Consider the following 16,848-nt stretch of genomic DNA (forward strand, 5'->3'; position numbering starts at 1 on the left):
TTGTTAAATTAACTAGCTTTTGAAAGAGTATCATTACAAAATAGTGACAGTTATTTGCAGGGGACATAGAGAAGAAAAATAGAGTAATCTCACAGAAATTCAGAGGTTGGTGGATTTCAATATTTATTTTTACCTTAAATTTTTTTTCATGTCTTCATTTAAAATCCAAGAAAAGGTGCCATAGATTTTTTTTTTAAGTTTTTTAATGTTTATCTATTTTTGAGAGAGAGACAGCGAGCAAGCAGAGGAAGGGCAAAGAGAGAGGAGACACAGAATCTGAAACAGGCTCCAGGCTCTGAGTCATCAGCACAGAGCCTGACACAGGGCTCAAACCCACAAACTGCAAGATCATGACCTGAGCCAAAGTCGGACGCTCAACCCACTGAGCCACCCAGGCGCCCCAAAGGTGCCATAGATTTTTTAAAAAGGTGTCTGTGTGTCTTGTTTCCTCTCTCTCAGCTCATCTCTCACTGTTGCCTTTCTCTCTGCATGCTGGCAGACTGAAGAGAACTGTTACACAGAAATGGGCATTTTTCAGAATAGGTTGAAAACAAGGAATTCCTTCAATGTCTTTCCTTAGCTCCTTCCTCTTCCTACTGCATGTTTCTCCCCAAAGTTCAATTTTATTTCTTTTTTCTTTTTCTTTCTTTCTCTCTCTCTTTTTTTTTTTTTTTTTTTTAGAGACAGAGCGCAAGCGAGAGCAAGCAAGTGGGGAGAGGGGCAGGCAGGGGAGGGAAGAGAGAGAGAGAGACAGAGAGAGAGAGAGGGAGAGAGAGAATCTCAAGCAGGCTCCAGGCTCAGTATGGAGCCTGACACAGAGCTCAATCCCATGACCCTGGGATCATGACCTGAGCTGAAGTCAAGAGGTGGATGCAACTGACTAAGCCACCCAGATACCCCTCAATTGTATTTCTTATTCCTGATTCACATTGAGCTGGAGATCTGCATTTCAAATTCTTTGCTCGTATTGCCACAGAGATACACAGATGCTTCATATCTAGTCAGCTAAAAGTGGAATTCAGTAGTTCCTCCCAAGTTTTCCCCTCTCCATAATTTAGTTAATGGCATTATTCTCGCAGTTACACAAGTGTGAATTCTCGGATTTATCCTCAATTCCTCTTCTTCCTTCAGTAACAAAAGTCAGATCTTGTTGATTCTGTTCATCTCTGCAATCTCTCTTATATCTTTCCTTATTTTTCCCATTACTCACATTTATGAATGTGAGTAATGATTACATTACTCATTAGAATGATTACATTCTATCTTTCCTAAATCTTTTCTAAATGATTGCATAAATAAGAAGTTCAGGTTCTCCATCTGAACCTGAACGAGACACTGTTGGCAACCATCTCTAAAGCTGGGGACAGTGCCACCTCCTAGGGCATTTGGAAATGTGTAAGGTCATTGTTCATTTGCTTGACTGGGTAGCACTGTATCCATTTAGTAGGCAGGAATGCTCGGTGTCCTGCAGTGAATGGGCTGCTCCTCCACAAAGAGAATGGACCTGCCTAAAATAACAGGCGTCCCTGTTGGGAACCACTGTAAGTGAAGCATCAGACCAGTCTCGTCACTCCTCTGCTAAAAAACCTCAGTCTTTCCAGGCTGATGGAGGAGTTTCCACTCCCCTTGGCTTTCGAGGCCCCAGCTTACTCTTTCAGCCTGAATCTCTCCCACATCTTCACACAGCCAGGCTCCACCCACACGAGACTCCTTGTTAGGTCTTACACTTCCCGACTTGATGGCCTTGCTTGGATGCCCTGATTTCCTTCTCCCTTCCCCTCCAGTTCCCCTTTTCGTCCCTGGACTTGTTTGCCCATTGTTAATGGACTAGAGTGTTCTATCCTCTAAAACCCATCTCAGAGATAAAGCCAAAAGCCACCTCTTCACAAGCTCCTGTCAGATTCCCTGCCATGGAGATTAAGATCTTTTTTTCCTCTGCCTATACACCCCTAAAACACTGCTCTTGCCTTTTCTTTTACTGTTTATTACCATCTGTCTGTCGCCATAATTGTCTGTGTTGGAGAGGCTGCGTATGAAAGAAGAATTTTAAACTTGGGAAGTAAGTTCCTTGGCTCTTCTTTTTTTTTTTTTGAAGATTTTTTTTAATGTTCATTTTATTTTTGAGAGAGAGAGCAACTGCAAGCGGGGGAGGGGCAGAGAGAGGGAGACACAGAATCCAATGCAGGCTCCAGGCTCCGAGCTGTCAGCACAGAGCCCAACGAGGGACTCAAACCCACGAACCGTGAGATCATGACCTGAGCTGACGTCAGACGCTCAACCAGCTGAGCCACCCAGACGCCCCCACAAGTATGTTTTTAACTGCAAAATGATAGAGGGATGAAGAGATCTCTTCCTCAAATGGTTGTCTGCTTGAGGACAAGCAGGTTCCAGGTGTTAGACATCCATGCACCTTTCACAACACTTGGTCCATAGCTGAAATCATTGAATTCTGTGAAATTAAGTGTAACAAAGATGTAGCAGTATAGCTTCTTTCCTGTTTAAAAGTCTGGGACAAAGAGGGGAAGGAAAATGAAGCCAGTTTTCCTAACTCTTTGGTGAGTGTGCGCGTGACCGATCATGCAAACCTTGACTAACAGAGAATGCCCTTTTCAGATTAATATAGGGATCTGTTGAGTCTCCAGCATCGTGCTTTTTGTATTTCAGTGAAGGCTGCAAATAGGGTCAGGTCATGTCACACCCATGCTAGCTGTGCTCCTGTAGTAGCTAAGCAGGCCCAAACGGGATAACCAGCCTTGCTTGTTCCATAGTTATGTAATTACAGGCCTTATCAAATATGTCCTGGCTTGTAGACGTGAGACACATGACAGCATAGTCTCTCTGAGTATGGGATACATGCCTCGGGACCTTTCCCTGGAAACAAGTGTGAAACAAAAGAGAATTTAACATCTGAATGCAAAAGTTAGAGTTAAGTAAACATTTCTCAAGTGACTCTCTGAAACAACTGGAAGACCTTGCACTAGAGAGGAGTATACTACAGTACAGAAGTGTTTAGGATGCCAAAGAACTACTGGTTTGCTGTGTGTTGATATGAATATTTGACTTGTCTTCGAGTAGGGATTATCGGATATTAACTGGAAATGTATGTTTTGCAGTAGTTGTTCATGGAGCAATCAAGCCATTTCAGAAAATTTGAAGAAATGTAGCAATTAGAATAAGCATTCTTTTTATTTTTTTAAGTTTATTTATTTATTTTGAGAGAGACCGCGCAAGTGGGTGGGGGGGACAGAGCGAGACTGGGAGACAGAGAATCCCAAGCGGGCTCCGCACTGCCAGCGCAGAGCCCAGTGTGGGGCTTGAACCCACAAAACCGTGAGATCGTGACCTGAGCCAAAACCAAGAGTCGGAGGCTTAACCGACTGAGCCACCCAGGAGCCCCTAGAATAAACATTCTTAATGTTACTTAGAGTATTCATACTGTACTATGAACTGTAACTTTCGTATTGCACATTCCACTGGTCTAGATGTTTTGAAAAGAAAACTATGTGGGTGGAGAACGTTGGTAAAAGGGAAATGACTACTTGAGCACTGGTATTTGCTTGAATTCTTAATTTTTTCTAAAAGGCCCATTGAACTTGTTGAGTCTCCCCACACCCACCCAGACCAACACGTAGATGTCTTAAATAAAAATAGACAATAAACAAAAGCTTAGTAGGATGCTTAAAATATTTGAGGGTATTATTGATGGCTGTTTTCTTATTCCATTATATTGGAGTTCTAAACATAGCTGCCCAAACTGACTCTCTTCCTCTCTAAGCTTCATTGCTGATTAACTGATAGACATTGAGAATACGGTGTGTGAAACTTGTCATTTTAGTCCTGCTAGCTTTGCACAGTTTGGCCTATGCCTTCCTCTTCCAGAAACCTTTGTTTGTTCCAAGAGAAGCAGGAGAATGCCGATTGCCTTATTTTAGTATAGGATTAAAATACATGTGGCAAGGACCTCATGGGGCCCGGCTGTTGGCTGGGTTTTCAATCCAAATAGAGAAGAAGAATGTTTGCTACCTCTTTGAAAAATAAAGGCACTGTGCTCTTTTGCTGTATGAAGGAAGCAGCTGCCAAGAGTTGATGTTTGAAGAACGGGGAGACATAAATGAGCCCTTGACTCTTAGTTATGAAATCACAGATTTGTCTTATTAAAGATTGTTATAATGGACACACATTAAGGTTTCAGAGGCCATAGGACATTGCTAACTTATTTTCCGTAAGTGTGGGTTATCAAGAAGAAAAGAATGTTCTTTTATGCCTGGTACCAGTTGGTTCCGTTCAAAATTTCAGTCAATTTGTTGGAGTAACTAATTCAAGAAAGATATGAGAAGACCGAGATATCTGAAGCTCAGCTCCTTTAGTGGAGATTGAAATGTGACTCTAGCAATTATCCTTCTTGTTTGTCTAATATCAGCTAAACTTGATCCTTCATTATTTACAGTTCTTTTTAAAAAATGTTTATTCATTTATTTTTGAGAGAGAGACTGTGCACACACATGTGTGCAAGCAGGGGAGGGTCAGAGAGAGAAGGAGAGAGAGAGAATCCCAAGCAGGTTCCCTGCTGTCAGTGAAGAGCCTGACTCAGGGTGCAAATTCACAACCGTGAGATCACGACCTGAGCCAAAATCAAGAGTCGGATGCTTAACTGACTGAGCCACCTAGGTGCCCCTTGTTATTTGCAGTTCTTAACCAATCTGAAATATGAGCATTGGAGTTTCATGGGATTTTATTTCTTAATAGATTTTCTTGTTAGGATGTGGATTTTTTTTTTAGGGGGGGAGGGGCAGAGGGAGAGGAGAGAGAGAGAGAGAGAGAGAGAGAGAGAGGGAGGGAGGGAGGGAGGGAGGGAGGGAGGGAGGGAGAGAGAGAGAATCCCAAGCAGGCTCCACACCCAGCCGGGAGCCTGACGCAGGGCTCCTCTCATGAACCGAACTGGGAGATCATAACCTGACCCAAAATCAGGAGTCAGATGCTTAACCTACTGAGCCACGCAGGCGCCCCTGCGATGTGGATTTTAAAACATACAGATTAGAAGTTATTTGCAAAGGCAAAGAAAGTTAGTGGAAAGTGTAAGATCATTTAAATCTTCATATACTGTAGTGTGTCTGTTAATTTGAAAAGTCTGCAGCTCCATTGTTGCACAATGTCAGAGGTCAAGATGATTTGGATCTGTGCCTTCCACTGGCTGAGATCACTGGGTGTAAGCGACTAAATACACTACTGTGGTACCTCTTAACTCCTGAAGTTTTCTGACTTGGCCTTTCTAGTGCAGAGGTTCCTTAAAGGGCCTATGGGGTAGGCTGATTTAAGGAAAAAAAGGAGGGTTATTCCCAGAGCTAGTACATATCACAGAGATAATTATAGCAGTAGCATTTCTCTTTTTCTGAACTTGACTAAGTGGTGCCAGAGTTCAGAAGAGATCTTAAAAACAGAGGTGTGCTAAACTGCACTAGACCTACAAATAAGCTGACTGGTCACTGAAACCATGCACTAGTGGGTTGAATCTCTGAGTTTCTTTTCACTTTCCTCTTACGTAAGGGGAACACTGAGAATTCTTTTTTTTCCCACCAGTATGCATGAAATGAATGGAAAGGAAAGTTTTGCTTGGCCCCCTTCCTGAGATCCAAGATGGTAAATGCAAGTCTGTAAGGAGTGGGGTCATCGTTTCCAAAGAATAGAGACAAAGTGAACTTTTTAGGGCAAAACAAGGTGGCAGTGCCTCTCCTCTAGACTTTGGCTGTGGTCCTTCTGGTTTTGGAGGTACAGCCCAGCCCCTCTCACAGTCCTTACCCCTTTTCTTTGGAATGGTGTCTGTTGATGAGTAGTGTATAATCATCTGATTGAAAAGGCTCTTCTCAGAGACCTGGATGCTTTTTAAATGTTACTTCACTGGTTTTCTGTGTAGCACCGAACAGCCTGTCTTGGTGGCTTTCTGATGCACCTTGGTGGCTTTCGGCTTAACGACCTCCATGCTGTTCTCTCCGTAGCTTGGGGACCATCCTATTTCTGAGATCCCCGAGATACATTGATCTTCATGTGTGGTTACTTCATGGCATCGATTAAAATGGTTTTCTGTCATTCTCTTCATGTAAAGATGTGTTTATTAGTTTGTGCTTCAGGTTTCATTTGAAAACAAAAGCAATAATAGGAGGGCTGGAGGAGAGAAACAGGAGGACCGAGTGCATCCACTAGCACTGGCTCTCTCTGCCTAGCCCTAGAGGGTGAGGATGCAGATTTAGGTTAATTGTGCAGCTGTACTGAAATTTTACCCATTGAGCACCCATAATCTGAATTCCTGTGTGCTCTTGCTGGAATTATACGGTCTTATTTAATGGTGACATTGTCAATTTGCTCAGTGTTCTCAGAAATGATATTTCTGTAGCTTTCCTCTGAGCTTTCTTTTACTTTATTTTTTTAAGTTTATTTATTTTTCATAATCTCCACACCCCACACTGAGCCCAGACTCATGACCCCCAGATCAAGAGTCACATGCTCTTCCAACTGTCAGCCAGGCGCCCCTTGCTGGACCTTATTTTAAAGAATAATGTGAGGGGCGCCTGGGTGGCGCAGTCGGTTAAGCGTCCGACTTCAGCCAGGTCACGATCTCGCGGTCCATGAGTTCGAGCCCCGCGTCGGGCTCTGGGCTGATGGCTCGGAGCCTGGAGCCGGTTTCAGATTCTGTGTCTCCCTCTCTCTCTGCCCCTCCCCCGTTCATGCTCTGTCTCTCTCTGTCCCAAAAATAAATTAAAAAAAAAATAGTAATAATAATGTGATATTAACCAATCTGAAGACAAGAGGCTGGTTATAGAAAGTTGGTACCTGGCCACAGAGTCGCCGAATGGCTGAAATTATCGATCTTTGAAAGATAAGTGTTACAGTTAAGGTGTCAGAGGGGCTTCAGTATTGAACATCAGTTATACTTTTATTGTTTTCTTTCTAGGTGCATGCTATTATGATGCTAATCAATCTATGTACGTGTTTGGAGGCTGTACCCAGAGCAGCTGCAATGCTGCTTTTAATGACCTTTGGAGACTTGACCTAAATAGCAAAGAGTGGATCCGACCTTTGGCTTCAGGTAAGAGCTAAAGTGCTGATGTTTGAACTCCCTTTGCATGGACATTCTATCTGATCTGTTTTGGTGTTGGTCTCTGGTACTAGGGTCCCAGGTCAAATCTGTGTAAATGCTAAAAGTAATGTGTTTGTATAAGGTCTTTGAATTAAAAAAAATTATACTTTATTACTAGTATTGGTGCCCTGCCAGAATTGTACTACTGTGTGAATTCATTGGTGTGGTTTTCTCAAGTCCTCGCACTGGTGTGATGTGCCTTTTGGTATGAAGTTGAAGTAAGCAGAAACACAGCATCGTGAGAACGGTAGTTCACTGACAGAAGCTGTTGTTCCAGGGCTGAGATCTCTGAATATCTTTTGTTGTTGCCAGCTCAGACATTTGGGGAGTGTATGGAACATGCCTCTGCTGGTTACTCTTAACGACTCAGGAATGTGGGAAGATTCTCCAGTAGATACATTCCTGCATAGTCCCACTATGCCGAAATTCTGGCAGAAAGAAACTAGATTATTTTCTTTAAAAAAATTTTTTTGTTTTAAATGTTTATTCATTTTTGAGAGACAGAGCACGAGTGGGGGAGGGACAGAGAGAGAGGGAGACACAGAATCCAAAGCAGGCTCCAGGCTCTGAGCCGTCAGCACAGAGCCCGACGCGGGGCTTGAACTCATGAACCATCAGATCATGACCTGAGCCGAAGTCAGACACTTAACCAAAGGAGCCACCCAGGAGCCTGATTATTTTCTCCTTTTGATTTAACCTTTTGGGGATTTGTTTTTGCACTCTTGAGGCAGGACAGTTTGAAAAGGCACAGCCGTAAGACCGAAGGGGCTGGTGTGCTGGAGAAATAAGAGTCCACTGAGCGTAGAGTACTCTATTAGATTTGTTGACAAGCTTTTCCCAGACATTCATGTGGCTTTTCAAGATTGGAATTCACTCTAGGACTAAGGAGACTCAGGTTTTCTTGGGCAGATTCCTTACTCATTTAGGTCTTGATTTACTAGTTTGATAACTACATGGGAAGTGACTTGGTATAGTAGAAAGAGCCTAGGCTAAGAGTGAAGAGACCTGAGTTTCATCTCCTGCCATAATAGCCAAGTCTGCATTGTCAGTGAACAGATGACTGCATCTCTCTGGGACAGATACGGAGTAGGATTAGATGATTCTGTTTTCAAATGGCTAGTTTATGCTTTTCTTTTTTTCTGGAATGACTGCTATGATTGTCTAAGCCAGGGGCTTAAAACCTTTTTAAGAGAAGAAACTATAATTTGCTTCTCCAAAGCTGTAAGCTCCTGTTCCTTCCCCTGCAATAGACAAATCTAAGAAACAGAAGCCTACTGACAACAGGTACTCACAGGTGGGCCTGGGTTTTGTACAGATGAAATTCTTTATTAAAATCATTAGAAAGAAGACCAAGTGTTAATCTTAAAAATTTTGGAAGTTAGTGCTATTTTAGGGCCCTTAGAATTGTGTGCTTTGGAGAGTTTCCTTTTCTAGCCCCCTGTCCCCTCTTGCACTTAGAGCAATACTGATTAATATTTGGAATCACAGATCTAAAATGTCCAAGATTTCTTCAGCTTCAGCATCCTGTTGCCACTGTACTTGGTGTCCAGGTCCCATTCCAGAGCAGTTTTGGCTATTCCAGTCACAAAACGCCAATACTGCCCCTTCTCTATTGTGTAACCAAGCTCTATGCTTCTGATACTTTGGCCTGGGGGTTGATCTTCCTTCTATAAGTGGAGCCCTGGACTGTGGGGCCTTCATAGCATACTGCTACCTACTGGCTTATTTCCCTAATTTCCCTCTGTAAGGTAGACGTGGGACTTTTTTTTGTTTTTAAACCACTAAGACTCTGTTTTGAGATCCTCAAGGTAGAAGTATCAGAGAAATAACTGACTTTAAAAATACAATGGTAGACTATTTCCTTTTGTAAAACATAGAAGCTCCTGAAGGCTCAATTTTCTAACAAAGTGTCTCAAAGAATCTGCTTGCCACTTCACTGTAATCTACAATTAGAGCCTAGTTTTCAAGGGGGGAAGACAGTTTTTTGAAATGTCTCCTTTTTTAAACAAACAAGCACTAGTTTTTAATAAAGAAGCCTGTGAGATTCTCCTTCGGGCAGAAATCCCATGGGAAGATTGCCTGAGGACATGCTTCTGTGTGCTGTCATGAGTCCCAGCCAAAATGACTTCCTCACTGAAACATCAGCGAGTCTTTCTGAACAGCACCCCGTTGTTGATACGCCTTGGTGTGCCTGACTCACCCGTTCTGGCGCATGGAGGTGGGCAGGTTGGAAAGTGACTGAGGGGAGGGTGTCCGCTGTGGAGTCCCCTCACTTATATTTGTAAGCAGAGGGTATTTAAAGCCGTAACCTCAACAGGGTTCAGTCTTTGAAAGTGTAGCCGTGTGGAGAAGAGTAGCAGACAAGCAGTGGGGCAGTTTCATTTGGAGTGGAGAGTCTTTCTGGAGGGTGCTTCTGCATCAGGTGCCTTTTTCCTTGTTTATCGGCTGCCCCTAGACATGAGACAGGAGCCCTGCCACGTGGGGTGGTGTCCTAGCCAGCTCAGGCTGCCACAGCAAAATACCGCAGACTAGGGGCTTCAGCAACAGAACTTTATTTCTCACAGTTCTGAAGGCTAGGAGACTGAGACCAGGGTGCCGGTGAGGGTTGTCTTCTGGTCTTGGAGACAGCTGCCCTCTTGCTCTCTCCTCATCTGGCAGAGACAGAGTTCTGGTGTCTCGTCCTCTTCTTATAAGAGCACCAATCCCATTATAAAAGGCCTCAACTTTGTGACTTCATCTAAATCTCATTAATCTCCCAAAGGTCCTATTCCCAAAGGCCATCACATTGGGGTTGGGGCTTCAACATACGAATTTTGAGAGGACACAGTTCAGTCCATAACCATGGGAATTAATGCGACTTGCCTCTGAATCCCGGTTGTTAGTTCCTTTTGCAGTGATAGAAGCACTCCATCTAGAGGGAGTGTGGTGGTGACAAATGTTAGAATGAGAACTCTTCCGGCTGAGCCAGACCTACTATAGCTAGTACTTCTCAGATGTTTCCAGTGAGGTGCCCCCTGCTTCCTTTTACAGCTGTCTTGTGGCCCCTCCCCTCATGAAGTGTATATCGTATCCTGTAATGAGGGAGAAACAAAAACAAGCAAGCAAATTATTACGAAGTATGGAGAAAACAAGGAATGAGCCAGAATAAGAGGGGGAGAGCTACTTTAAACAGAAGGCAACTTTTTTTTTTTTTTTGCTGAGATTTGAAGGATGAAGAGTGGAAAAAGCGAGGCCAGCATATGCAGAGGCCCTGGGGCAGCAAAGAATAGCACACGTAAGAGGACCCGAAAGTGGCCCTTGGTGGACAGACATAGTACGCTGAGCAAGGAGCAGAGTGGCCCAGGTGGAGCTGAGATGTAAACGGGAGCTGACTCGTTCACGCTCCAGCATCTGAGAGATTTTGAGATTTTAAGCAGAGGAGTATGATCCAGTTTACATTTTAAAGAACACTTTTGCTGCTACTCAGGAAATGGATTGAAGAAGGCAAGAAGACAAAGCCGAGAGAACAGCTAGGAGGCCCTCACATGGTACGGGTGAGGGGATGTAATGACTTGGACTAGAGTCCTAGGAGTAGAGGTAAAGGGAAACGGAAGAATTCGAGCTGAAATTCTGATAAAATCAGCAGGACTTCTTGATGGATTGGCTGGGAGGGTCAGAGGGCCGGTCAAGGCTGACTTATGCTTCAGTTTGACAGCTGGGTAGATAGAGGGCCCGTTCCCTAAAATGGACAATAAATATTTGGAAGAAGTTTAATTTTTTTATTTCTTTACACATTTCAGTGGTGGTATCATGTAATTAGTTGTTATGAGAGTTTGATGTTTAAAGTAGAGTGCTTGACGTCCCGTAAATGACAGCACAGTCCTTCCTTTTGTTCCGTTAATTCTACTCTCATCCTTCATTTGTTCTTGCAGCAAATACTTACGGATTTCCTACTCCGTGCCTGGCATTGTTTTAGATGCTGGGGACACATGAGTGAATAAAACAGACACAAATCCCGCTCTTGATGGAGATCAAATCCAAATGAGGGAAGACATATTTAAAATGCCAAATGACATAATATAGTATGTTAGAAGATGGTTACTGCTACTGAAGCAAAATTATAGCATGGTAAGGAGGGTCAGGAATAGGGAGTTATAACTAGGTCGATGAGGGTAGACCTCATGGAGAAGGTAGCATTAGAACAAAGACTTGATTGGGTACAGAAGTGAACCAAGGGGTAGCTAAGTAAAAGAACATTCCAAACTGAGAATAACCAGTGCAAAGGTCTGGAGGTGGGAGTGTGCTTGGGACAGTCAAGGGGTAATGAGGAATGAGAGTGAACAAAGGAGAATGTTCTAGGAAAGGGGGTTGGACAAATAATGGATGGAAATGTGTCATACACATAAGACTTTCAGGCTGTCGTGGGGACTTTTTCACATTTTTTGAGTGCAATGACTGGCCATTTAGGTTTCTGAGAAGAGTGTATAAGAAGACAAGTGTAAGAATGAGGAGACCAGCTAAGAAGTGGTAGCAATAATCTAGACAAGAAATGGTGACTTGGGTTAGGGGGTTAGCAGAAAGTTAACAACTGGATGGATTGAATGGGGCCAGTGGGATTTGCCCATGATGTGGATGTGGAGTGTGATAAGAGAGAAGAGTCAAGGGCAGTCCTAAGGATTTTTAGCCTGGGCATTTGAAGGAATAGTGTTGCCATTAACTGAGATGGGTAAGAAAGGCTGTGGGTGGCCAAGGTCGGCAGAGTTCAGGAGAGATGAGAGAACACATTACATTTGAAACACACATTGGGACATCCAGGTGGAGTTGTGTCTGGAGTTCCAGAGAGACCTGCACGCCTGAGACAGTTGTCTAGATACCCATATGGGAGTGATTAGCATCATGGATTCCCTGGGTGAGATGACCAGGGAAGTGAGTGAAGATAGAAGAAGGTAAGTCTGGGACATAGCTTTGTTTGGGGATCAGGGAGAGAGGGAGAAACAGCAAAAAAAACTAGAAAAGGCATATCTGTGGAGGTGGGAGGGGGAAGACAGGAGAATGAGGCATCTTAGAAGCCACCAGACTTGAAAGTGTTTCTGGGAGGGGAGGAAATAATCAGCCAGGTCCTACTCAAGGAAGAGGTCAAGTCATTTGAGGACTTAGAACTGTCCTTAGGTTGAGTGAAGAGTATTTTCAACGAGTGATAAGGACGAAAGTGTATTTGGAATGGTTTCAAGACAGTGGGAAGAGAGGAGTTGAAGACAGGAAGTATAAACAGTGCATTGCCGTTTTTGAAGAGTTTTGCTGTAAAAGAGAGCAGAGGAACCAGGCACTGAGTGGAGGGGAATGTAGATTTGAGAGGTTTGTTTTTTTAAGATGGCAGATTTTATAGCATATTCATGCTGCTGGGAATGATCTAGAGGGAAGACTTGATGTGGATAGAGAGGAAGGATTGTTAGAGCTTGTCCTCGAGGGGTAAGAAAGGGAGAGGGCTGGCCATGGACGAGAGCACTGACCATTTATCCCAAGGAGCAGGAAAGAGTATGTGATTACAGACGCTGGCGGATGGGTAGACGTGGGAACCGGTAGAAGTTCTGATTGCTTTATCGCTTAGATAAAATAACCGAGGGGGAGCAGAACAGGCCATTGAACATCCTGGCGGTGATTATGAATGTACGATTGTCTACATTGTAGTCTTTGCCAGGTGTTCTAGGAAGTTGAATCTTCCGCCTTCTGGAGTTGTGCTAAGGGAACACCTTAATTCTTAATCAGCCTGTGCTGATTCCCCAGCAAATGCACAGTTCTTGGTACAGGTCCTTCAAAAGACTAATTTTTAAACACTGTTTCTAAAATACCCTCTAGTCAGACGGAAGGTAATCGTGGCATCTGTTTAATGTATAATAACATTATAAGTCACGGCCTTTTTTGGTTACTTTAAATCAAAGTAGAGATGTTCAAGTACACATTTTTGCACTTAAAATTGGAGTGTTCTGGTTTTCAGAACTTCAAGATTAGCCCACACCCATTTACAAAAGGGGAACAAATTTCAGTTCTAGAATTTTCCACAGGTAGGAGAGTTGATAAATGTTAGATAAGGATTTAAGACTCAACTTGTCTTCTCTGTTAACAAGTCCTAGAGCACAGTTGATTTTCCCACTACATTCTCCCTGTAGAATCTTACTGTCCAATACATTTTTTTTGCTTTTCAGTTTCTACCCTATCAATCACACATGAAATTCCAAGTGATGGCTTATGGCTCAGACCCTTTGTTTTAGAAAACACTCAGGGACAGAGATACACAACCGGGCTACCCTTGCCACTCCGGAGCCACTTGCCTCTTAAGTTAATCCTTGATCACTTCTGTATTCGTTGGGCCTCGGTTTCTTCTCTGTGAAAGAGGTAGAGACAAGATCACTGTTCCTAAAAGTCACAGGTTGACAAAAGTCCCTATTGTCCAAGTAACCTGGGAAGAAGCTTACTAAAAAAAATAGATTCCTCTGCCTCATACCAGCCTCACCTAATCCCAAGAGGTTGGGAATAGAGTGGTGGATCTCCATTTTTAAAAAAGAGAAAATATCCCTAGCTAAATTTGGAAATCCTGGATCCCTCCAAAATCTTTTGGCTTTTCTTACTGCACAATCTGTGACTTCACTTTGTTATCGCGGTCTGTTAGGTGAGTGTGTAATGCTCAAAGCTAGACTCCTAAACTCTTGGTAAGGAAGAAGGATGACTGCTCGGTGTTCTCTTAACTGCTTCTTTGTAGAAACAGCTACCTTTTACTCTGCTTAGTCAGGAGTGGCCTGCTGTCTGAGGAAATGTGTATGGATGACACCCTTGAAAGCGTTTTAGGGGTGGGGTGTTGGTTGTCTCAGATTCTTCAAACAAACTATCTAACCTTCAAACCAACCCAGTTAGGTTGGCACTGCTATTATCCCCATTTTACAGATGAGGAAACTGAAGCTCAGAAAATCACCTAGTAATTTACCTAAGATCACACAGCCAATAAATGATGGAGCAGTGACTGAAACCCAAGATTTTGTCTCTAAAGTCTGTGTTCTTTCTCCTCTGCCATGCTGTGAGTAGTTTTATTTTTCTATAATTTCTTTCACGTTTTAAAAAACTTTTTAAATAGACTTATTTTAGAATAGAACAGAGTTCCCATATGCCCCACACCTAGTTTTCCCTATTGTTAACAGCTTGCATTAGTGTAGTACATTTATGACAATTAATGAGCCAGTACTGATACATTATTATTAACTAAAGTCTGTACTTTATTCTTTTTTTTGAGAGAGAGAGAGAGAGAGAGAGAGACAGACAGACAGACAGAGTGTGAGCAGGGGAGGGGCAGAGAGAAAGGGAGGCAGAATTTGAAGCAGGCTCCAGGCTCTGAGCTGTCAGCCCAGAGCCTGACGCGGGGCTTAAACCCACGGACTGTGAGATCATGATCTGAGCTGAAGTCAGACGCCCAACCAACTGAGCCACCCAGGCTCCCCAGTTCTTTTTCTTTTGTTTGTTTAATACCTTTTTTCTGTTCCAAGATCCCATCCAAGATACATTACATTTAGTCTTTGTGTCTCCTTAGATTCCTCTTGGCTGTGATAGTTTCTCAGACTTCCCTAGTTTGATGATCTTGACAGTTTTGAGAAGTACTGTCAGGTATTTTGTGGACTGTCCTTTGTTTTGGGTTTGATGTTTCTCTTATGGTTAGATTAGAGTTACAGGTTTTGGGGAGGAACACCACAGTGGTAAAATGTCCTTATCACACCCTGTTGAGGGTACATACTATGAACATGATTTTTTTACCATTGATCTTAACCTTGATCACCTGGCTGAGATAGTGTTTATTAGATTTCTCTACTATAAAAAAATATATATTTGTTTGCCCTTCCTTTAAAATTCTTTTTCCTAGTTTGCTTTTCTTTCTTTTCCTGTGATTCCCTTTATTTGTAGTTGCCCTTGGTCCTTGATATTCTATTGAATTTGGGGGGAAAACCAAGTGCTCTGGCCGTTATGTCAGTCATCAGAGTCAGAAAAGGATAATGAGCAGAAGGGTATATGTCATTTGAGGAAACCTTTTCACAGCTTAGAGAATTTTCAAATATCAATATGATTTGCCTTTTCAAATTTCTTTTGGCGGGGAGCAGAATGCTGAAGACATCTTTTTTTTTGACCTAACACATCAAGATTTTTCCAGCCGTGCAGAGTCAAAAGCTCTATTGGAAATAATTTTGTTTTCATTAAGACTGTTTCCTAAACAAATAATCACATCTTCCAAAATCACTGAGTAATCTAGCAGAAAAGCTAGTTTACTTTTGGAGTTGGGCAAGAAAAAGAAAGAATATTGGTCATATCAGATGTCTGTGGGAAGGCCAGAATATCCTTAAAGCTGGAAAGTTCTGGAACTGCCCAGAAATAACTGCCCAGAGTGTTATTGTTTCTCTTACTCTGTAAATGATATCTGAAAAATGGTGCACACAGGGCTCTTGGATCCATTGATGAAGCTTTGCTGTCCTGTGTCTGGTAGAAAAGTTTAGCCTTTCCTGAGCCTGTGGTAACATGTTCAGGAAATGTCAAAACAAAGAAGGGAGTGTGGGACTGATACCTGGCACCAGGTATACCCAGAACAGCTAACCAGGAGAGTGTGTTCTGGAAAAGATCACCCAGTCCTTCCCTTGGCTTAGATCCCAGGTGTCAGTATTGACATTGAAATAGCTGGATGTGGAATTTTTTTAAATAACTTATTAGTGTGTTCAAAGGCGTTAGATTCTGCTTTGTAGTGTTGTTTTGAATCTAAACACTTTATACATTTTTAAAAGTTACCATTATGTTCTGAGAATGCCAGTTCTGTGGAGATGAGAGAGAGGTAGATGCCTATCAACTGGTAAATATTGGACCATATTTAACAAGAGGACTTTCAAATACAATCCAAGCTTCTTCTGTTCTCTGTGCTAAAAACTGATCATTGACCTCACTGTTTTAATACTTTATTTATGAATGAGAAGGCCCAACTAATTTTACCTATGGATCTTTGTTTGTTTTTTAATTTTTTTTTAGTGTTTATTTATTTTTTAGAGGGAGAGAAAGAGTATGAGCAGGGAAAAGACAGAGAGGGAGACACAGAATGCAAAGCATGCTGTAGGCTCTAGGCTCTAGGCTCAGCACAGAGACCAGTGTGGGCTTGAACTCATGAACTGCGAGATCATGACCTGAGCCAAAGTCGGACACTTAACCAACTGAGCTTCCCAGGTGCCCCTTTTAAAAAAAAAATTTTTAATGTTTGTTTTTGAAAGAGGGGGACAGAGGCTCTGTGCTGACAGCAGAGGGCCCAGTGTGGGGCCCAGACTCACAACCATGAGATCATGACCTGAGCTGCAGTCGGATACTCCACTAACTGAGCCACCCAGGCGCCCCTGGATCTTTTCTTGATTATTTAATGTCTTGATTGCCAAAATGTATTAAAATCTGTCCATGTTGAAAATTCTGCATCCTTTCACTTTTATTTACTTGGTCCAGCTCATGAGTTTTTCTGTCCTTTCTTAAAACTCTATAAACATTTTCTTATATTTTATTTTATTTTATTTATTTATTTTTTAAATTTAAGTTTATTTATTTATTTTGAGAGAGAGAGAGAGCAGGGGACAGGCAGAGAAAAAGGGAGAGAGAATCCCAAGCTGGCTCCACACTGTCAAGCACAGAGCCAAACGTGGGGCTCAAACCCACAAACTATGAGATCATGACCTGAG

At 42.6% G+C, this 16,848-nt stretch overlaps 1 protein-coding gene across 2 annotated transcripts in view; it reads left to right on the forward strand.

Moving 5' to 3' along the window:
* The window catches only part of FBXO42 (F-box protein 42), a 95,744-nt gene that overhangs the window by 58,107 nt on the left and 20,789 nt on the right, over positions 1–16,848 (forward strand). The window contains exons 1-2 of one of the 2 annotated variants that reach the window (XM_047871314.1): positions 6,955–7,081; positions 14,051–14,180. In XM_047871314.1, the coding sequence (XP_047727270.1) occupies positions 14,051–14,180 (130 nt within the window). In that variant the 5' untranslated portion in view covers positions 6,955–7,081. Of the gene's footprint in view, positions 1–6,946; positions 7,082–14,050; positions 14,181–16,848 lie in introns of those variants that run through there. The other variant, XM_047871312.1, reaches the window with a different exon arrangement.

Source organism: Prionailurus viverrinus, chromosome C1 (genome assembly GCF_022837055.1).
Source record: "Prionailurus viverrinus isolate Anna chromosome C1, UM_Priviv_1.0, whole genome shotgun sequence".
In the NCBI taxonomy this organism is placed as follows: Eukaryota; Metazoa; Chordata; class Mammalia; order Carnivora; family Felidae; genus Prionailurus; species Prionailurus viverrinus.